This window comes from Haliaeetus albicilla, chromosome 17, assembly GCF_947461875.1.
Source record: "Haliaeetus albicilla chromosome 17, bHalAlb1.1, whole genome shotgun sequence".
Classification (NCBI taxonomy): domain Eukaryota; kingdom Metazoa; phylum Chordata; class Aves; order Accipitriformes; family Accipitridae; genus Haliaeetus; species Haliaeetus albicilla.
This window is the reverse complement of record NC_091499.1, coordinates 21,644,472-21,668,651: the sequence shown is the minus strand read 5'-3', so window position 1 is coordinate 21,668,651 and position 24,180 is coordinate 21,644,472. Positions and strand designations below refer to the sequence as shown.

The following is a 24,180-nucleotide window of genomic DNA, read 5'->3' as shown; positions in this document are numbered from 1 at the left end:
ACTGTAAAACACTGTTGGCCATCTGTCAGCGAGAACTGTCTGACTATCTGCCACTAGCGTCCATGGAGAAGTGCCATGCTGCAGCCTTGCTCTCCCACTCACAACACAAACAGGTGCTGCAGGAGGGCACCTGCACCGGGGTGCTGCAGTGACCCCCAGACCCTCCTAACCCAGCAGTGCGGAGACTGCCTGCCTAAATGTTAACTGCTTCCCAGGGGGAATCTTCCAAGCTGTGTAACACATGTGACAACTAACTGCAGAACTAACTGACTGACAGTGAAAGCAGATCTTGAACAGTAAGAATCCCAAACTAACAGAAAAGAGCACTTTCATTGTGGTTTGCACTCAGTCGGAGCGCCTGAACCTCAAGTTGCTGGAGAAAAGACTCAGAGAGGTGGATAAAAATGTTCCAAACCCCAAAATTAGGGCTGCTGGCGGCAGTAACCACGGAGAACAAGTCTCAACCGCCTCTGAAGGAGGACCTTTCTGACAAGCCCTGGATACACCTACCAAAAGCCGAGCCACGTGTAGGGCAATGGCCTGCGGCGCTACAGCTCATCCAGGCAACCAAATGCCCAGAAACGGCCAGTGCTGCCAGTCTAGGTTGCCCCCTGGAGACAGAGATAAAGAAGAAAAAAAAAAAATCTCACTAAGTAATTAACACAAGGCCTATCTATTCAAACATATACCTTAAAATAGCATGAGCAATAAGTGAAATGTTTGTAAAATCTGGATTTATTGATTTTTTCTTTATTACAACAAACTCTTCTCAAATAGCAGAAGGATTTAGAAGCGTTCAGTTTGTTATATATTAGACTCAACATTACACATTTAAAAAAAAATTCTCAGCATACAAGGAAAATCTCAACAGAATTTACAAAGCCACTGTACTTCACAAGTACAGGAGCTAAGGTTGTAATGAATCATACAGGAAGTTTGTCATTACAGGTAGAAGAACAACTACATGAATTGGTTAGTGTTTTAATCACAAACCTCAAAATTTTTTTTCTTTAGAACAGATGATTAAAAAAACCCCAAAAACCATCACTACAAAGAGGCACGTTGTGTTTAGTTGATGCCATTAATTCTGTAACCCAAACAAGGAAACTAATCCACTTTGAGTAGCTAAATTATTTTTTTGCACTATTTACATACTTTACTGAAGTATTTTCATCCCAGAGCCTCAGCAAGCATCTTAGAATATTAATGAGTGAAGCCTGGCAGCACTCCAGTGTTAGAAAATAAGAAAAGTAATATCATTCCCATTTTATCAACAGGGAAACTGAGGCACCAGGAATATTCAGATCCAGGTAACTGCAGAAAGAAAACTCTGGGATCTTTATCCTCTTAGACAGATCTTGATGGAGAGACTGTTCTTCCTTGTTAGATGGCTGGTGACCATGCTGAGCACTGTTTGAAACCTGGTCAGTTGGTTGGGGTTTTTTTTCATGTTTAAATTGCTGCAAAATTGGTGACATCTATCCAGCTATAGTGTCATTATGATCACCTTTACTCAAAAAAAGCCATTAATAGTTTTCCTTTTTAGATCAAAAAGCAACAACAGCAGTAAGTGCACCTTCAATTCCTCCAAAGACCTTTGGAAGGCTGTCTCATTATACCCAAAACACTGCAATTGTTCCCTCGATCTGTGCAAAGGTAAATACTGAAAACCAGTACCTTTGAAAAACAACTGCACTATTTATTAAAAAAAAAAAAAAGCCAAGTAAGTGCTACTGCACAAGAATGCAAAATGAAAACACAGCTTTAAAGATAAAATGTCTATATGGATAGAATTTTTGGGCATTGGGAACATTCCTTCGTCAATCAAGTATTTGAAACAAGTTAGCTCAGAGATTCTCAGCCAGGATGTGGCCTTTATAAACCAACATGAAATGTTTCACATGGTCCATAATCACAAGGATTTTACTTCCTGTGACAGCAAAATATCATACTACATCAGTAAGGTTACTCGAAAAGACCCTTAAAAATAATTTGACAATAACGTTTGCTGAATGACTAAAAGGGAAATAAAGACTTGTTGCAGATCTGAGATGACATGAATTTGCACGTTAAGAAAAACCTAAAGAGCCAATACTTCAACTTGGGATAGAAGCATCCAGCATAAGTCCAGCAATTTTAAGGCCATTAAGGAGTGTGCATAATGTATTCACAGGCAGCTCACAGTTCACATTTTGGCAAATACAACATCTGAGTGTGGGAATAAAAAGTCACAGACCACTGCTGTCTCACAGCAGTGAGAAGCAAGCCAGGCAGTAGGGGACAGGACTGCTGGGAGCATAGGTGACCCAGTGCCCTGGGGCAGGACATACCCAGTGCTGTCCATCGTGCCCCAGTGACAGATTCTGGCCAGCACCAGTTGCCTGGAAGTTGTCTGACCTCAGAAGCAGCCCCCCCAAATTCACTACTGGAAAGAGACTTTATGCATGCTACAGAATCATTAGCAGCATTGTAGAATAAGCATATAGGGCCTCACTTTCTTCAGGGAAGTAGACGGACATAAATATGCTTCTTCTGTGGTTACTGCGGTGATGTCTGCCCTGGCATCTGGGGTGGCTGACAAATTGGTCCCATCAATCTCTCTTTGTGGCAATCCACACTCTGCAGTGCAACCGCAAATACTGCACAATGATTCAAGCAGCTTTTCTTGTTTTCAGCCCCAAAACACTTCTGGAATACACCCCATTTCTTCTCCTTGATTACAGCTGGCGCCTACCAATGACTCCCAACAGACAGCTTCCTTGCTAGCCAAGGAAAAACTGCACTATGGCTTTAGCGATATGCCCTGGAAGCAGCGCTGGCTCTGGAAGCTTTTGGGAACTTCCCTCCTGTGGTTTCACAGAGCTCACCTACATCCTCGGAGGCTTTCAACGATACATCAGTCCCACTGCATTTAGGAGCTTCCACAAACCTGGAGTATCCAAGTTTGCAATGGGTGCTCATATTGCAGAAGAGCCTCAAATACCAATAGGCAAAGCTGCAGTTTGAACACAACCATCTGCCCAGCGGGCTCCAGGGATCCCCTGGTTAAAGGAGATCGGTCATCGCTCACATGGACTGTGGAGAAACACTTCACTTCCCTGGCCCCAGACAGTCTCCATGGGAATGCAAAACTTGCCAGGACCTCCTCTCTCACATGTCCCAGACATCTCACCTGTGTTCTGCAAGATTATGCATTTTCCCTGTACCGCATGACAGAGGACATACAGGCTAAACATATAAACGGTTTTTAAAAGAATGCAAACAAATATCCAGATGCAAGGTGCTTTAGGGTATCTACCACCACCTCCCATTTTCCCACATTACATTCTGGTTCAGGAGGCATTTGAATGCTGCTAGAAAAAAAGTCAAGGCTGAAGCTTCAGAGAGTTATCAGCACAGGCCCCAGGCTGATGAGTATAGATTGCCATGTATAAATATAGAACCACACACATTTAAGTTACATATATTAGTTTTATCTATATAAATATAGATATGTATAAATTAAATATACATATGTGTGTGTACATACAGACACACATGCATTAATCTCAATAGTTCCTCTGTTGAGAAACCTAATACAAATCTCTGAAAATATACATCAATTATTCGGATATTCTTAAGTATAAGCAATGTATTCTGACTGGGGTTTTCATAAATATGCATTAAAATTCTCCATGGTAGTCACCCTTATGGGAATGAAAACATAGTTGCGTAAGTTGTAAACTACAAATAGAGGCTTTTAAAAATTCTCTGAAGAACAGGTATAGCCAGTATAAGTAACTTCCAGGACAAACAGAAGTGATCGGAACAGAAAACCACACTTCAGCACATGGCTCCAAAGCATCTGTATTACCATAACAAATGCAAGTGCACAGGACCTCTCCAGTCCTCCCTGCCACACAAAACTCTCTTTTAAAAGCTTTCTGTAATTGTGATGGGGGCTACAAGTGAAACAATTTAATCAGGCTTAACAAAGGCAGAGAAGAATTATTTTTGATAACAGATACAGTACAAGAAAAAGGTCATGTTGCAAAATCCAAGAAAACTCAAATTTGGGGACAGTGTGTTATATATCTTCTCCTTAAGAAATTAAGGCAAACTTTTCAGTCCATCTGCATAATGGTTTTGCCTATTCAGGGTTTCTAAATATGGTCTTAAAATGACTTCTTATAAAAATACACTATAAGCCAGTATCTGCAATACCATATTTTGTTTCAGTTAGATTAAAACCGAGAATGACACAATTGCATTTTTAACTAAAAGAAAGTTTCCAACTACAAACACAAGGATAGGTGATGTGTTTTGAGGTATCAGTTAATATCCCATTGTTTCCATGAAACACATTCCTATTGTAGCACAATGAATTGCCTCAGTAGTACTGTGTACTACTGTCCCCAGATCAGGGCAGGTGTACTAGCAGCAATGGAAGGTTTGGTATAGATGAAGCCTGAGAAAATTCAGGGTAGAGGTACGTCACTGGTGTAGAGGCAGCATATCCAGGCTTGCAAGAACTGCAAAACTTAGGAAGAGTATTAACTTGCACTTCTATGTTACAGTATACCCTGTCTTACCATAGTTTCTTTTCCCATCCGTGATTACTTAGATCTTTATCCTGTGCAGTTTCAAGTACCTTCAAGCTCCTCCTCAGGGTTCTCTCTTGGTTCAATCCATTAGTTTTCAATGAACCAGACTGAGCAAGTCTGATTACAAGAAACTCTTAAGAGCCTGGAAGTCAACAGATGGCTACACACAGAAAATGAGAAAAAAACCCCCTAGAATACACTACAGAGGATCTCCAGGATTCTAGCAGGGACCTATACAATATCATATCAGGAGTTTCATAAAGAAAGCATTTGATTTTTCTTTTGTCCAAAACGCATTGTACATGTCAGAAGCAGTGCATAAACCACAAAGTGCCCTCTTCACATGACATTATAAATCTACTGTGAACCCCGCACAGCCCATTAACTTTGTCTCTAGACCAATTCTCCAGAAAAATTCTAATCCCATTAAACTTCCTGAACATCAAAGTTATATTTTACAGAAGAGAAAACGAAGGCAAAATTTCACATGTCCACACACTGGTGGTACAGAAAAAAAAATCCTGAGTCCTCATGTGTTAAGCACAAAAAACAACTGATGAAAGAAAACACAGTCCAAATGATAAAGTGCAATTATTATTTCAGTTGTGCTAAAAAGCTTTCAAATTCTGTAGTTTTACTTCTTGGTGATTTTATTAAACTTTCAATTATAACATTTTTTTGCTTCTGTCCCCATCTTTCCAGTACTGTTCAGTTTGCATTTCTGTAAGCCGTGAGACAGTACGCTGAAAGGCAAAGATTTCCTCTTCTCCTGTAAACATGGAGAGTCCTTTGGCAGAATCCTACATTAATACACAAAAACAGTACCGCAGAACTGTCAGAGACAGAGCTGTACTGAAGTGCATCCTATCTAACTCCTAAGGATGAGTGCTTTACAGGCTTTGACAATACATGAAAGCAGCATGGCACCAAAAAAATGAAAGTAACATCCAAAATTTAAAGAAAACCACCTATTATTAGGTAATCCTCTGAAGGAACATAGGAAAACAATAATTTGGGTTTAAAACAACATGACAACACCTTAACCATCTGTTTTCACTTTTCTGTTGATTAATTGTATACTGATTTACACAAACCATTTAAAAATTCACTAACAATAACTAGGTTATAGGGAAAAGGAAAAACAGAATAAGCAACATGCAAAATAGTACTGTTTGTGAGGCAGTCCTATATAGTCTAGGAAGTGGTGGAACAGACCATCTTTTATTTCTGTATTTTAAATGTAGGAGCTAAACTTAAATCAGTATTTTCATACATGATTGAACAGATATAATGATTAACAATCAAAATGACCCTAAAACTTACACAAAATGGTTCTATATATTGTGACATTTTCTTTGACTATGAATAAATAACATAACATGCAATTATGAAAGCGACAGATACACGGCAGAAAAAGCAGCAAATCGCTAGTTAAATGTTTACTTGATTCCTCTTCCTAAAATGCTGCTGTAATTATGAGACCAAAATCAATTTTGTTACAAAAGGGAGACGATGTTAATATCATGTACCTGGCACAAGTCCAAATCATCCATCAACACTCTGTTGTCCTCTAGCTCACCATTGTCATGTTCTACCAGGAACAAGCTTTGGAGCGGAGTCACTGCAGAACAAATAATACGCACCTGAGAGAAGGAAAACAGGCAACAATATCATCACTTGGGCTTTACAGAAAAGCGATAAAATCCATGTTTGATGAAAAGCAAAGTTCAAATTACGACCTTGGTTTTTTTCTCAGGTCATTTTCCCTTTCTCTTATTAGCACTGCTGTTACAAATTTACCTTAGTCATTTGGAATATTAACCTTACAGGATCTTCTTCTAAATAACAACTCATGTAACTTTTACTCAGGAAATTGCATAACTGTGCTGTTAAATACTCAAAATATCCGCTACACAGGCAATGAATTCACAATCAAGTTTACTTTCTAAAATAACAGCTATAAAGTATTAGTAACCAATGCTTCCTTTCCCCCCATAGTTAGACTCCTCTCAGTAGGCAAGTGCACTACACACGTATTTTCATCTAAGGAATGCTTAAATGCCAAATTTTCCAGAAGGCTCAGTGGAACCACTCTTGCTTTCACCTATGCTACTCAAGTGCACATTATTTGCTAATAACAGTAACGATGCTGTTTTCATGCCTGCTGGGAGGAGATACAATGTGCAGTGAGATACAGTATCTCTGGGGGTCTGCAATGAACACAGACTGAAATATTATTACAAAAAGAGACACTGGTTGAGAGCATGCAGGCAAAATGCTTGCATTGTGGACAGGTCTCCACAAATACGCCTTCTCAGGTAGTTTTTCCAAGCAACTACTTGTGACAGGAGTTTTACACTTGTGTTATTCCTATGGAGGAAGTAATACAAAGCAGCTGTTTGCTTGCAATTCTTAATGACAGCACATTGATAGAGCAGACTACCACTCTCCCCATTTCTAACACACTATTATTAGTTTATAAATATTAGCATATCCTCTTAGAAACCATCCATTTCCAAATCATAAAGCACAAAGAATCTGGCTGACTTGAATGAGACTACTCATACACTTAGTTAGTTCAATACCTTGCTGAATCGGGGCCTTTCTGATCATCTTGCCAGGACATTCTTGAAAAAAAAAAAACCCCTCAATCGATATTTCCTGATTGCATAAATATTTAAGTGTGCGCATATGTAATCACACATAAGATAGGGTTTCATATCTTGTATTACTTTTAAGAAATCATCTTAAACATGAACTTCTCTTTGTTTTAGTAGCACTGATTTTGCTTCTATGATTGAAACCTCTGTAAATCCACATGAAGTGCTGCATTTATCATTACTATTCCATTAGCAGTTCTGCAACCTAATGTAAAGCCTACAGTGACTGTTTCCTTTAAATTTAATAATGTAACTATGCTATTAACTCCTCTGTACCCTGTTCAGGAAGGCACTGATTCCCAACCAACTGCCCATACAGATTAAAATTTAAAAAATTTAAATTTACTCCAGCACAGTTGGCAGCACGATCTTTCATTATTAAAATGATGACATGGCTTCTGTGGTTTTCCTGGGTTAGGAAAGAAATAACATCCCCATTGAAGAAAGGCAAATGAGCTCAGGCTTATATTTATGGTCATGTTTAATACTCACAGAAATCAAAAAAATACCTGCTTATTTGCCTTTATTGCAATGGGGCCTTTTTTGTGAAGCTGGAATGATGTTTCTTTGCAGTGCTAGTTCATTCTGCTTATGATTTCCAAATCATTACTACAGAAAGTCTTACTTCAAACCAATTATAACAGTCAAGGTTTAGGGCTCTTAGTATTATACCTATACATATAGGAAAGGCTTGGTTCTCACCTTATGCTCATAAAAAGTATCAATAAGAGTAATGAAACGACGAGCCTGTGTCCTCTTTGCCATTGTAAGAAGTGGTATGTCACGAACAAAGACTGTGTCAAAATGCTTTGATATCTCCAAATAGTCACTGGCCCCAAGAGGCTGAAATGAAACAAACCATAAGAAATGGAAACCCATGATAGAATGATACATAAATACTGTATCTTGAAATACTACAATTACAGAAAAGAGGGTGTAAAGTTCTGATCATATTCTTATTTTTGTTTCTCCATATCTTGCTTCAGGAGCACTTGTTTGCCCTTACTAGCATAGATATATATGGGTGCTCATTCGTAATGTCGCCTTTACCTGAACAGTGTTCGATAGTTAAAAATGTGGCTCTTCTACATCCTGACAATGTTATGTTCTGACAACTTCAAACAAAATAAATCACTATAAACCATAATCCATAGAAGAAAAGAGAAAAAACATGGTTAAGCTATGAAGTCAACCTAAAGCATAAATAATTTGAACAGCTATTAGGATGCTTTCCAGCAGCAAGATTTTTAAACGCAAATGCATAGGCTAGTTACTAAATTATAAGTAGACCTGCATTTTGTTCACCCAAGACTAACCCAGACTGAATAAAAATCTTACATTCTAAGTACTGAAAGCAACAGAAAACAACAAAAATACAGTTTTGTAGCAGTTCCTTTGCTCGCGGTTTCATCTGTAATGATGAAATAAAAATCTTTAATAAGAACTTATTAGTTTCTATTTGTGTATCTAAACCATCAACAGAAGATATGCACAAATAGTAGTAGCTCATTCAAGTATACAATCAAATACATTAATTTAAAATTACTTTTTCATTACATGGAAGATAATCTTTTCTGCAAGATATACCCTATCAGTACTGCAGGCAGTACTTTATCTTGGGCTATTAAGTCATAGTAGTTAGGAGAAAAACTTCATACTCCTGAAACTTGTCCCATTAGTTTTACTTGTGCAAGTACTTCAGTATCTTGGATGCAACTACTCCACAGAGGAAGATCAGCAGTATTTTGCATGATAATCTCACAACTCCCTTCCCAGCTAATGAAATGTGGTGTACCAACAGTATAATATGGTTATAAAGCACTGCAATACTGCTAATATCTTAAAAGCAGTAAATAAAAAATATTTTCTCTAACTGAAATTGCTAGACAAATTTGCTGTAGACCAAGCCTATGGACTTCTTAACCAGAAAGCAAGAAACTAATCACCATGAGGGCTACCAGCAACAGCTTCATGCATCACCTCTGGAAAAAAAAAAAAAAAAAAAAAAAAAAAAAGAAATCTCATCTGGACAGAGAGCAGCTGAACTCAAAATGTTTTGATGAAATAAAGCATGAGAAAGTTCAAGAAAGTGAAAGGAACTGCTGGATGGAAACATCACAGAGATAGCCCACCGCATATCTCACCATCAGATGCAAGTGATTGTTGGCTGGACAACAATCGTATCAAGTGCAAAAGAAAAGAGTGGAAGCACTAAAAAATAACACAGATGGAGATTTTAAGATTGGTGGTAAGCAAACAGTTTAGGTAATGGTAGTTTTTATTCCATACTTCAGACTGAAGTATCGTTAGGTACAGAGGAGATCAAGTATGCCCATGTACTGAGTACCTGAGAGGGACAACAGCAGTGACCTAACTGCACGTGAGGAAGGAAATAATTCCTCATGTCTCTCTTTAGATAAGAAATCACAGACATCACTGCTATTCAGGTTCATTCTTTTATCACATGAAGAGCCCAAAGCACTCTTCTGCTGAAGCCCAAAACCCTGAGGAATTAATTCTATTCTGTCTTGCCCCAATATGACACTTTCTCACCAAAACCATATGAATACATCCTCCCCATTTCAAATACAAAGTATCAAATACTAAAAGCCGATTCCTAAAGTAAATAAATAAATAAAAATTAAAGGCTTCAAACTTTTGCAAAATCCACAAACTGAAGTGCCCAACTGCTGAGCTATACATCTAAGAACCTGGTGGGCACCTTGGTGGATATCCAAACATGAAAATTAAAAACCTGTGGAGTTGGAGGGAGGAAACAGGTGGAAGACAAAAATAAGGCTAATGCATTTCAAATAGGAAAAATGGAAGATGGAATACTTCTTTTGCTTTTTATACAGACATAAACCCACAGTTCATAGAGGGTTACAATATGCATCTTTATCACAGCCAAACAAGAATTCAGTCTACTTCAGCAGTGCAAAAAGCAGGCAATTCAAAAATTCCTCTAATTAAGGACATAAAAGGCCGATCATTTCAAGCTGTTTAACAAGATTTTCTGAAACACCTACGCCAGCACTAAGTGATAATATTCTGTAAATGTTGGCGGAAATGTGCCTTTGGAGACTCCAAAATCTTACAATCAGAAGGATCTGAGCCTAGCAGCCATGAGTATTTTAATAGAGTAAGTTTGTACCTCCCTGCCAAGACTCAAGTCTGGTGAGACACAACTGAAACTCCAAGTCAGCCAGTCTGTTGTTATATATGACTCAGCTGGCATCAGCTGTAGTTCTTTACATAGAGGTGTTCTCAAACTCTCTCCTCTTAGAGTTTAGAAAGACATAACCCTGGAGATGAAGACAAAGCTTTTAATCTTGTTCTCAACATGACTTACTCTCATCTTGAACAAGTCCTTAATTTTCTTCTGCCTTACTCCACTTACTGTAAAAAGAAGAAACCACCAGCAAATTTGCAAATGCTCTGGGGACAGCTTAAAGCCCTTTTTGTATTCCTCTAACCTTGGTATTGGCCCAATTTCCACGCTGCCTCCAATTGCTTCAACTTTTCTAACTCACCAGCTACACACAAGACGCTCCAAATGCAGGAGACCATGATGCAGGGGCACGCTGACAGCTTCAAGTCACATTCTCACCGGCCTGCTGCCCTCGCAAAACTAGCGTGAGGCTGGCACAAGCACCCACGAACCAACTCTGTGCCGCAGAGGAAAGAGTCAGGGAAAATGTCCTCAAGGCCAGATCACACCACTGCTGGAGATTCTGGCTGTACAGTCCATATACAGAAGCTCCACTGAGGAGCAGATTTCTGCTGTTTCAGCAGCCAACAGCCCTGCCCTCACCTTTACAGTATTGCCTACAGGCCCTTTTTCCTCACTGTGCATCAAGCATTGGCTGGATCCTGACTGCCAGCAATACAGGCTTGGACTAGGTAACAAGGCTAGTGGCAAGTGATTTTAGACACTTAGCATTGTCCTCTGTATAACCCACCAGGGCTGAAATTTATTTTATGAACCTCAACCAGTCACAGAAAGTGTTTCATTTTAGTCAGTAGCACACATGAAGGTATTACGTCCTCTGAAATTGCAAATGAAGCTACAAATCTTCCTAATATTGATACAGATATATGTAATCCTCTTATTAAAAGTTTAGCCTGATTCATCTGGTCCTCTGAACAACATTCTAAAAATAACAACTTGATTTGGTGCGTGTTTCTGGTACCATCTGATCTTTTTTGTTTCATTAGTTACCAATCAAAACTCAACTTCAGAACCGTAACACATTTACCTAACAATTGTCACTTACCATTTATTACCAGTTCTTTCACATGCTGCAATATTATAAAAAAAAAAATTAACAGATAAGAATCTTTCTTATGGTATTATTGTTCCTGCATGTATATATAAGGTAAAATTGTTGTAGATTTTTGTCATTAACTCTGATGCCAGGAGTCAGTATTTTATAGCCATCATACTAATGCAAAACCCATTAGCACTAACATGGGCTACTGTCCTGACAAAGTGTTTACTCCACTTCAGCCTGCTTCACTGAGTTCTCACCTTCATTTGTTTTTGTTTCTCTGTCTCCTTAATGCATTTTCAGCTATCATCATCTCAGTTCAAGTAGGATGTTTATTATTTGGACCTCTCTGTGGACTGTTTTAAGAGTTAGTTGTCTCCTGTTTCTATTATATATTCCATTTAATTAAAGTATAAAGCATCCTTTTTCTTTGTCGGCTCATCAATGGCAAAGCAGCTCATCTTTTAGAGACTGTCTGAAGACTACAGAACGCTTATGTTAGAAAAAGATATTTCATCTCAAGAGAAAATTTATTTTTGTTGATGGTGGAAGATATTCCAGGGCCAATTCCAGCAACATCCTGAAGAGTTGTGATTGACAATAACCATAATTCAGTGCACACACTCTAACACTTCCAAAACCAAAATACAGTTTAAGACTAGATGATATTTACAACTTAGACATGAAGCAGTAACAAAAACTTACAGAGCTCTTCCTGTTGTTTCCAAAGGAGCCACACTCTATCATTAGAAGGGCTAATAAAATAGAGCACTGAGGTAGCATTTCAAGATCTTAATTCAAGAAAGGAACAGAAAAACCTAAGGCATGATCTGTGATGCAGCTGCATGCTGAATTTTAAATAAAAACTAAGATAGTTAGGGCACGGCTAACTTGGTTAAAAAAATTTAAAGACACTGATGGCAGTGCAAATCTATTGGAAAGTTCTGTAAGTTACAGGCAAAGATGAGAAGTTCATTTGAAGCATTATTAATAAACTGAGGATTTAATTAAGGCGGCAATTTCTTATCAAGTTTTATTGAAGGTTTCTGGTGGGAAAGAAAAGGCATTTCATTGTGTAATTAAAGATCATATCAGAGGGCATAATAAGGAAAGATTAAAATAACATGCAGTTTTGTTTTGGAGCTTCCTAACTAAGCACTATGAGTTGGCCTGCAACTTTAAAATAATTATTTTAACTTGTTTGAACACTACTTGACGTGAGGCTATACAACTTGTTTGTTAAAATATTCACTAATTGATTCATTATTCTTTCTTTTAAAATAGTCCTTAATGTGTGTTTTAGTTACTAAGCAGGATGACACCAAAAATAAACAGACCAATGATGTTTCCAGCAGTAATTGTACAAATGAAAGCTACATTTTGAAAACATTATTAAAGCTGAAAAGTCAGATACAGATGTTAGAGAGCAGTTGCCTGTGCACCATTAATCTTTATCTCTTGGATATATGCTATAGTCTTGACTTATATTAACTGACGCTTCTCCCTCTCCCAGGATCCTTGCCCTACCAGTACGCAGAACAGCGGTTCTCATATAACGCACACTTAACAACATGTGTTTTGTCCTCACTTCTGGTGTGCCACAAGATCTCATTCTTTACCAACTTTTCAAATGCTTGCCTGGAAGAAGAATTATGCATTTCTGGTTTGGCTTTTGTTACCACAACAGCTAGGTACTTCAACCTGCAGTAATGAATTTATCTCTACAACTACAGCTGTGAGTCAAGAAAGTGATACTATCTCCATTTTACAAACAGAAGACAGAGAAATTAAAAGCATATGTGAGCTCTTGATGTCAGGTTATGGACCTCTGAAAGTTGATTTTTTCAGGTTTCATGGAACACTACCAATTCAAAGTATACCACCCACTGAATTCAGTTAGAGCCATGACTATGGCAGTCTAGGACTCGGCACCTCAAGAAGAATGTCCAGAAAATTAAGATTACAATTGCCAACAGCAAAAAGGTGGGGGTTTGGTCATGTTTTTCTGTTTTGTTTTTTTTAGGGGGGTGGGGTGTTTGGTTTTGTTGGTTGTTTTTTTTAAACAAGAGTAGTATCACACACTAACTCTGGGGCAGACTATGACAGAAGCCAATTATTCAAGGCAGCATTCAGCTGTATGTGATCACGTAATTACAATATCACATAGCAATGATTGTTACTGTAGTGCCTATGCAGAAGGAGGGACAAACTCAGGTAACACAAGCAACAGTCATTCTGGAATTTTCTAACTGCATTTAGGTGTTGATAACACCTTATCTTATACCTACTGCCCATCCTTCATGTAAGTGGTTTTCCAGCTTTGACACCCACATGGATCAGTAGAGCAGGAATCTGAGATCTATAAACCGTGGGGTAGAAGGTATTTTTGGGTTCAAGTACAGCCCCCTGCTATCTCAGGTTATCTCATCACAGAATCCTGGTAAGAACTGATTTTGCTTGATCTTACAGCAGAAGTTTTTTAGTCACATTTCTCATAGTGGAAAGTTGTTTCAGACCTTTGCTCTTCTGCAGATTAAGAAGGTTGTAACTTCCAGCTTTTTTTTTTTAATTAATAAAGAATTCTATATTCATGTATGACAGTTTTATCTACTGAATGAAATAGTGCTTTTCCATTCTTAGTCTTTACTTGGGGTGGCTGATGTGGATAAGGTTCTCACTCCACCCCCCCGCCCCGTGGGGAGAACATGCATGCCATTCTAGCCTAGACTCTCCCAAGCACACCTTTTCTGCACCTGCTCTGCTTAAGTTCATTTTCTTGCACACAGATGAATACTGCTCTAGTCATTGATACTTGCCCATTTCCCTCTTTTATCCCAACTGAGTTGAAATGTCAGTCTCACTAGAGCACGCTCCTATGTTTATTCATCATTCAGCACAATCACTCCTGCCTTAGAAGAGCTTATCTACTAAATAGCAGCAGAGATCCACACTGAACCTACAAGAAGTGAGATGCCTCAAAGACCTATCAGCTGGTCAAAGCTGGCTACAGACTGGAGGAGCTGCAAAAGCCATATTTCTGCTCCCAGAGCCCTCACTGCCAAATTTCCAGTTGCAACTCCGAAGTATGGCATTTGTCAACAAAAAGATCTCCAAAAATAGTTAAGGCTTAAAAAAAAAAAAAGGTTTCTTTTGCTTTGTACAGTAAGCAAACAAGCCTACAAACAATTTCAACAGGTATAAGTAGGTAAAACACAAAAGGCCCTAAGAAAGAAGTGTATATACACCAAAATAACACGTAAGTTCCCCTTAAATAAGCTACTAGATCACAATTCAAGTGATCTTGTGATTTTTTAAGTTTTCAAAAGAACCTAAAAACTGTGGGAATTAGGTTTATAGGTCATTTTATTTATAGGTCTATTTAAATATTGGCACTTACTTTTAAGATTTCAAAACCATGGTCAAAGCAGCTTTAAAAAAAAAAAGTACATTCGGGTATTTAAGGGAAAAAAAAGAATTAAAAAGGCAAACACTTAAAAGCACAATCGGCTTCAAAAATCTTGGTTTTATGTATTCCCTGGTCTATAAAGTGTAGGATCTAAAACCTCAAGGTTTATGCAGCTTTCACTGAAGGGAGTGCTTTCTAAAATTAAACCCTGATACACATATAATGAGGTATGAAACAGAAAGGAGGTTTGACGAACAATACTACATCATTACAATATGTCTAACTGAAATAAGTTTCTTCAAGTGTATTTTATAAAACATATGCGTGAGTTAGGTAAGGCAACTTTTTTTGGGGGGGGTGTAGAAACTGATTAAATCATTAGCTACATTTGCTTTAAGAAAAGATAGACTTTCAGTCCAGAGCTTAAGCTGCAAAAGCTAATCTCCTGCTGGGAATAAAACTAAGATCAAAATCAAACTAAAGAAAACTATGATTCTAAAAAGTTAATGAAAATAGTGCTCACTTCTGAACAACTCCATGGTATGTTTATTTACAACTACACCTGACGATCCTACAATCCTAAGGGTGACACCAAATTACACAGTGGTTACATTTAGCAGTTTTTAATGAAGGTAAGTCCCTCAAAATGATTCAGTATCATTAAACTGCATATGCAGCTGAGTTGTGTCATCGTGTAGGGGAAGACATTCAACTGACAGACACTTGCATTCCTAAATCACTTGTTGCCTTTGAAAATGGTGACTTTTTTCTTTTCTTTTTTTTTTTTAAAGCTTAGTTACATCTTTCATTCTGAAGTGCAAGCTATGCAAGTTAGGAAACACATCTTCCTCCTGGTCGGTACAGTGCACCTATTGCAATGGAACAACAACCTAACAGAAAATTTTTGCCAATTCTTTGTTGTATTAATCTACACAAATACTGTATTTTGCCAATTACAGAAATGTTAAACAACTTCTAGAAAAAAAAAAATCACAGCAAGATAACCTTTTACAACATAGATATTAAATCTATTTTCTTAGCTTTGTTATGTTGTAGTATGTTTGCTAATGGTTAGTAACCCAAATTCCCTTGCTCTGTTTTCCAGCTCAAACTGAAAACATGACCTTATTTAAATTACTTTAAAAATAATAAACCCCATGGATTCATCTAGCCCCATATCCTCTAATCGTGGCCAGAAGCAGTTGTGTAGGGTGAATATAGGAATAGCATATGCATATGGCAATACTTTGCTGATATACTTTCCCAGGTAACGGTGACTTGTTCATGAACTTCCATGCATTTCTGTATTAACCCTTTTGCATTTAACACATCTTTAGTTTACCCATTCACGAAATCAGTTTTATAGATAGACTTTCCTATCATGTTAAGACACTATGTTCATTGGTACTTGGCAGCTGGATGAAAGGGTATATTTAATTACCTAATGAAAAGACTATAGGATTCACAAAACAAAGTTATTCAACCTTAGTAAAGAAAAGGCTGGGATGTGTTTGAGTACACTACGAAGTCAGTACTCCCAGAAGAGGGCAGTAGTTGCTACGCACAAGTGAGAGGAAGACTGTAAAAGATAATGCTGGGAGGAAGACTGTATCTCCTTACTCCCTTAGGACCTTAGAAGATTACATATGATGTACACTGTTATCTAAATTATTTATGCCAACTCAAGATTCAAGCAAAACTGTCACAATTACCATTTTTTAAACAAAATTTTAAAAGGGAAGTGAAGAAAGAGGACTGGCAGAGGGTGATTTTTCTAAGGCATAATGAACACTAACCTTTATGTGTAAACACAGAGAAAAGAAGCTACTCTGATGGGGTAAGAAAGACTTACATTTGCATGATTGCTAGTTTATGATGTTGAGATTTTAAAATCAAGTTAATATGTATATTTTATTTTTAAAAGTATTTTCATCTGAACTTCAGATATACATACAACTGCTGAGAAAAGGGATAAGGAAAAATAAGTGTTTTATAAGCACTTTGTTGAGTTCAAATTATCAGATCTGACCATCCAAAAAGCCTTCTAGAATTTGTCAAGGACATTTATAAACTGAATTTACTTGTCAACAACCAGCTCCTTAGAATCGACTATCGTGGCGATCTTTCATTCACACAGTAACTCAATGAAAAAATTAACTAATTATGTTTTGCAACAATCTAACTCCATTGGTAAATGTATCCCTCATTGTATAGATGGAGAACCTGACAGGAAGAAAATAATTAAAGGTCACAAAGAATGGGGGAAGTTAACATTAACAATAAAATTCAGGAACTGTACGTTGGTATTCTGCTTGGTGCCTCTCCCAGCCTTCCCTCCGGCTACATTTGTTCATTTTATGGGGCCTTAGAAAAGATGGTATGATAACAAACATTTTGATAAAAACCAAGCATAGTTCTCCTAGGTGATTACACTGGAGAAGCACATTTACAGGACTCTGTTCTAGTGAGCAGGTAACTACTTTCAAGCCATGACAAAAGCTACCATGTGCCATACTGCCACATAAACTCTGGTGTGTCAGATCTGAAAAACTGCTTCTCATTTTGCTCTGAAGCAACTGAAATAGATCAATATCATCTCATGCAGCATTTTTTGGTTTGTTTTCCACGTGTTCACATAGCCAATAAAGCAAAAAAGCTAAGTGTATGAATTTGGTACTAACTAAATTAGCTAAAACTTGGATTTTCCTCAACTGAGAAACTATGATTTAAAAATCGATGCACGCAATAATGTAACAAGATGCTTTCTACAACTGCATGTCACATCAGCATTGCATACCATATATTCTCTGTATTTTATTTTTATAAACAATAATGGACAGCCAGTTATTACCAATATCTGATGCATTATTTTAGACAGAAATAACTCCTTATATTCTTGATGTGAAAAAATCTGATGCTAACATGTGAAACAAGAAATAAAAGACTATAATACTAGAAAGGCACCAACTCTATCTCCCAAGGTCCTCAAGTATTAACTACAGAAGCAGCTATTTTGAAAATTCTACTTAAAGCTAGGAGATGTTTCAAATGGTATGAAGTTACCAGTTGCTGATTTGCTATTTTCATCTATTGCATATTGGCTGATATTTCATTAAATCATATGATTCCGAAGTGGAAAATGTTTTAATATTTCCCTTTAAAACAGAATTTTAATTTTATTTCAAAGGAAACATCACTGAATTTGAAAAAGTTTTACAGGCTGTTCATATGAATATTGTATTACAAACATTACTAAGTAAATAATCTGAACAATTTCAAACACAACTCCTTAATCCTATACCAACAAATGTGCCATTTTAGGTCTGGATGTTTATCCCTCTGGACTGCACTGTAACACTTACCCAAGACCAGACCAGAAGACATATTGTCACAACAATGTAAAAGCAGAGTCATTTGGGTGATAAGCTATTTCTCCAACATAACAAAAGCATCCATCCTTTCACACATTGACTCTTGCAAAACTTACATTCTTCTTTCTGGAACCATTAAGGGTTATGGATAGCCAAAGAAATCAATTCACCAAGTTTTGAGTACAATGGTGTCCACTAATGTTGCAATGATTATTGAGAACCACATGAGCAGTGGTATATGTCAGTTTCAGAAAACTCCAGAAAATAATATTGCAACTCCAAGATAATACTGCAACAATTCAGTGTAATCAAAAATAACTTCCCCCAAAAACTGATTCCCTCCATTACACTCGGTTATCCCTCTACCTTAAATTAAATAGTTTTTGGAATTATGAACCAAATGTAACAGAGGAAATAAGTTTAACCGAAGTTGCATTAACTAAATTAAATTAGACTATATTTTGAGTTGTTCTGTCAGAAGACGTTGACAACGTAAACTTTTTCCACACACACACACAAAAATATTGCTATCTTGTATTTACTGGACAGGAAACATGTAAACAAAAGTCTGAATAGAGTTGATATCCACCTTCCACTAGGAAACTAGTTTTCATCTTGAAACTTTCCCATTCTGAATGGATGCCCCAAACTGACTTCATATGAACATGCATCTGTGTGTGTGAATGAATATTTATTCGTAAAAGTTTCAGTATTAATTATTATTACAGTAATAATTACTGTATTTCTGAGAGTTACAGATCTTGCTCCTCAAGTTAGACTTTCCTTTAGCAGTGGCTCAGTGAGAAGTTGTAGTGCTTCCATGCTGTGGACCAGGAATGTCAAATTTGGAAGAAACGGTGCTTGGTATCAGGGAAATGCCTTATACACATCCTGTGAAACCCCACTCAAATCCAAGGAAGCCACAAGCCTTGGAAAAACACAGTCTGAAGTCACTGCACTGACTGGTAGTAGGCTAAGTATTGCGTACTCCCAAAAGCACGAGGGGGCTGAGTGCAGGTCATCCCCTCGAGATGGACTGGGCACGTTCCCGTCGGCTGCTGAACTTGTTCAACAGCTGCCAACAGGCAGCGGGGACCCTGAGTTTCTCAGGTCCCTAGTTTCAGACAATTTAAGACCAGAAGAGATCACGAGATCCTCCGATTTCCTGAATTTTAGAGACAGCTAAGCCTAAGAACTAGTACTTGGCTCAAACACAAACACCTCTTCCCAAAATGACACCCAGTTTTGACCCAGAACACAGTACAAGGAGGCTCTGCTACTTCCTTCACTGTTCCAACTGTGTGAATGGGGGTGGTGCTTTTTTTTTTTTTTTAAATCTCAATTGCTCTGTAGTCTCTGGTTTTCATTATACCTTCTTCTGCTAGATTTAAGAGCCATTAATACCTGGGGTTTTTTTCCTGTGGAAATAGCTGTACATTATAAAACCATCTTCCAGTCCTCTTTTTGATAAGCTGAACAAATTGAACTAAGTCTGCCATGTGAGGGCATAAATTCTCCAGCTGAAATGACTTGTGGCTTTTTCAACAGCATCTTCAAGTTTTTCAATGTCTTTTCTAAATTCGGATGTCAAAAACATACCTAACATTCTGCCATCAGTCTGAGATGTTTTCAAAATTAAAATAATCTTTCTACCCTCCTATTTATTTCCACTCTACCCAACCCAGATGAAATTAGGTCTAAACGCTCTAACACTCGACCAAAAGCTCCTTTTGAGCTGCTTGTCCATTACAACACTTTAATCTATTTCCAAGTCACTGTGCCTCGGACAAAGTCTCCTCCTCCTGTGGGTATGACTTGTGTTCCAAATTTCTAGAGGTAAAATTCTGTGTTTGCTTAGATTTAAAAAAGCCAAAAAAACCCAAACCCTTTCCCTCCTCCCCAAAATCTCAGTTCTGCTGAGAAATAAATTGCACACAGCATCCTTGTTTTCATTGCTCCTCCCCCCATGCACACAGCACTCTTTGTATTTACAGCAAATTTGTATTAGCATTTATGTTATATTCAAAACTGCTGGGGAAAATAACTACTGTACTGGGCTTAATATAAAAGATATACTCATTAGAAATGCTACACTCAACAACAATCCTTCAGTAATAATTCATTTTCTAAGTTAGTTAACTTATCCATCCATTTAACAAATACTTTCTTGACACTGCATAATGCCAATTTCTTCGTAAGAACAGCATCTACAAAACTCAACCTTTTCCACAAAATCAGGGAGACTGGAATTAATTTCATTACCATTCTTTGGTTATCCACTGTGTGAATCCAGAACCAGCTTCTCCATTACCCTTTCTGGACTAAAATCTGACCAACAGCCTGCAGTTATACTGGTCATCATGCTTGCGTAGATTTTGCTTGTTTATTTTTTAGTATTGGCAAATAGCAGCATTCTTCTAGTGCCGTGGAATTTCTCTTGCACTCCAACATTTCTCAAAAATAAAAAGCTAGTTAGAGATCTCAGCCTAGTTTTCCAGGACTCCAATGACTCAAAATGTATTTGCAGGCTATTTTTAACATATACTAACTACTAACAGACTGAAAGTTATTTTATTACCCTTTAGTGAAACAACTATTCCACTCTGCTTCACCTAGAAAAGCATTTTTTGCAAAACCTTTTCCTTTTTCCACATCATTATTAAAAGTTCACCCATCTCCAACTAAGAATAAGCCAATAACATTCAGATAATAACAAACCATATCAAAACTCCCATTTTACTTAACAACAACAAGCCTTACAGCTGAGCAGACATAATATTTGCCCATAACCTTTAGTTTCTCTTTAATTTTCCTGCACTTCATAATATAGAATGAATGGCAACTAGTTATTTGATTCTGTCTTGACAGTGACACAGGACATACTTGTACTACTTTCTTCCTCAAAAAGTCCATCCTGGGTTTTGTTGTTGTTGTTTACACTTCCCTTTCCAGTTAGTTTTGGTCATACTTCCCTTTTGCTTTTGAAAATTACTTTTCCTGAACACTCAAATATGTAATTTCACTGTTCAGAAATATCTTTTGGTTACACTGAATGTTAGAAAATTATGGAGAAGATTGTCCCTACGCAACACAAATTTCTAGATGAATTCATCACTGTAAGTTCCCATAAAGCTGCTCAAACCAAACGACCTTGTACTGGCTGCAGTACATTTTATGCTAGAAAATTATCATTTGCAATTTTCAGGCTAATTACATTTCACTATTTCCTGCATTTCATCTACAGCATAAGCTTCCCATATAATGGTATTTTTTCTTTATATGCTTTTTATAGCCAGCTGCTTAAGAAGCAATGTACCTCATTCTCTGTTTGCAACAGACCCCTATGAGTACCACCCTCTTGGGTTTGTTAATTAGCAGACTGATTGATATGTATTCAAGATCCTTGTATTAATTAACTTTAAGGCAGGTACCAGTGTGTCTAATGTTGCATACCATCCTCCAGCTCTTTTAGCCACTGTCTTCAAGTAGGCTGTAAGCACTGATTTCACATTCTTGTTTTATGAATTGTCCCATGAGATTTCAATAATATCAATTATTTTCTCATTTTCTCAATTTCTCATTAATGAGAATTTCCCATTTATCATGCTTGTCACCAGGTCTTAACATTGATACAAACCCAACTGCAAATCTTGTTTTCAATTCTGTCAGAAGTTTAATTGACTCCTATGACACCAACTTCAAATTGCATTTATCTACCTAGGATGCTTTGCTTGGGTTGTCAGTTAAGCCCCTTCCTGGTTGCTACAGGCTCTGCCTAGGAAGATTCCCCACCCCGCATCCTTTCACACAATCTGGCTTCCCATGGGACTTTGTCCCCATGTCCTACACAAAGAAACCTGCAGATTCACTCTAGCCAAATCCAACAAATTCCCCTCCAGTATTTTCTTTTGTGGATCTTCCTTTTCATTACATCTTTCTCAGCCTTCCAGTTTCCTTTTTCTTAATAGTTGCACTCATGATGCCTGTCAACTTGTCTAACATTTGGCACCACAAGCAGTACCAAATACCTTGTAGCTATGTCTCCTACCCATTTCTGCTTTATCCCTCCACAAATAGCTCTCACTATTAGCCAGCTTACTTGAATATTTCTGAATGACTTTATACTTCCTGTCATGTTGAATGTCTCCTGACTTTGGGGGTTTTTCTGGCTACAAACCACCAGTGCACACTTCTGGATCCTACCTACTTCTTCTGTGGCATCAGTGGGAATGACTTCCCATTCTGACTGTTAAAAAGAGATACTGCATGTACAAATTTTTCCATCAAAAAGTTGAAAGATTTCATGAAAAGAAGGAACATGGCTTCATGGTTTGACAACTGAATTTTTCTTTTGCCTTTTAGCAGATTTTAATGGCAACAGGGTGGGCAAACAGAGCAACACAGCAGGCAAGGTCTTAAATGCAGCTTATACCAATAGGAACTTTTACTATTGCTATGAAGCCCTATAAAGGTTTACATTCATGAAAAAAAAAAAAAAACATATTAAAGGCAACTTAAGCCGTTCAACCAAATTTAATGGACAATTCTGAAGTTCATGACTATATTTCTCTATCTATGAAGTGAGCACAGTGATACCACCTTACCAATATACTAACATATTATTTATGAAGGTACATCAGTGATCTGAAGGGAAAATTCATGGCAAAATAAATACTTGTATATAACAATTAAAGGTAGAAACAAATGGAGGCATATGCAAAGAAACTACGTGATGACCAAGGAAGCTGTTAAAGAAAAACATTTATTGTCTGCTGTGTTGTTTTAGTTTTAAGCATGTGATTATTCCATTAGAGACTATCATAACACATCTGCAGAAGGTATCTGAATTGAGACAGCATGACTCCCCAAGTCCTGCGTGATCAGCATAAGAACACTACTGTTAAATGATGTTTAACATTTCATATGGATTCTCTTTACTTGTTCTGAGCACAAACCAAGCACCTCAGCTCTGTGGGGTCTGAACCCCACATAATTCTTCAACCAGATCAGAACCTTCAGACCCAAAGTAGGGGCCACTGCCACGTGAGCTACCAGAGCACTTCTCCTTAGAAGCAATTTATCGTCCCATCTAAGTACATAAGGCATTTACTGGACTAAAGAATTTCACAAGTGTTTGCTGAAAACATAGTTTCCTGACACGTTAACAGGCACAATGAAGAAAAGGACTCAAAACTTTCAGTGAAAAAGCAAGCTGTTCTACCCATGACATACCTCCATTCTCACAAATGGCTAAGTGGTTTTGTCGGAAACTAAAAACCAACAAAGCCTAAAACCTACAGTGAAACACAACCAGTGAAATTTCTGTCCAAATAGTTATCAACTTGGTAGCTACAAGGAAGTGAAAACAATGTCATAACCAAAGGACTGGTCAGCATCCTGAATCAAAGGTGCTATCAGGCCGGTTTAGAGTTGTGATCATTTAACAATAACTTCAGGTGTGAGCAGAGAGGTCACTGAAGTACTATGCAACTTCTGGGGGACTGTCTTCAAACCCACTGGAGGTCATATACAAAGAGAGCTTTCCAGGAATCACACCCCACGTGTTTAGCAGAGAATTTGGCAGTATTTAGCAAAATTTGGCAAATTTTGAGAAGGCCTGGGACTAAACAGCCCCTATACAGCTAGTCACAACTAAGGCATGCAACAACAGCTTTACTCTAGTGGTGCCAGCATTACTACTCCTTTGCTTGAGTATCAACTTAAACCCCAGATTTTAAAAACAGTATTTGAATGCTATTTACATATTGGTATGTTGTGACCACTAACATACTAGCAATGATGTTAGCCCAGGCACATACTGTATTAGGATTTTTGAAGACAATCTGTGATGTACTTAAGAGTGAATTTACTGTATCATTAAAAAGAAAA

General features: G+C 37.6%; 1 protein-coding gene across 4 annotated transcripts in view; it reads right to left on the bottom strand.

Moving 5' to 3' along the window:
• Window positions 1-717: 717 nt before the first annotated feature.
• Window positions 718-24,180, bottom strand: part of AFG1L (AFG1 like ATPase) — a 77,616-nt gene continuing 54,153 nt past the window's right edge. For all 4 annotated transcript variants that reach the window (XM_069804996.1, XM_069804995.1, XM_069804994.1 and 1 more), the window contains 3 exons: window positions 7,946-8,086; window positions 6,113-6,226; window positions 718-5,383 (listed from right to left, as the gene is read on the bottom strand). In XM_069804996.1, the coding sequence (XP_069661097.1) occupies window positions 5,249-5,383; window positions 6,113-6,226; window positions 7,946-8,086 (390 nt within the window). In that variant the 3' untranslated portion in view covers window positions 718-5,248. The remainder of the gene's footprint in view (window positions 5,384-6,112; window positions 6,227-7,945; window positions 8,087-24,180) is intronic.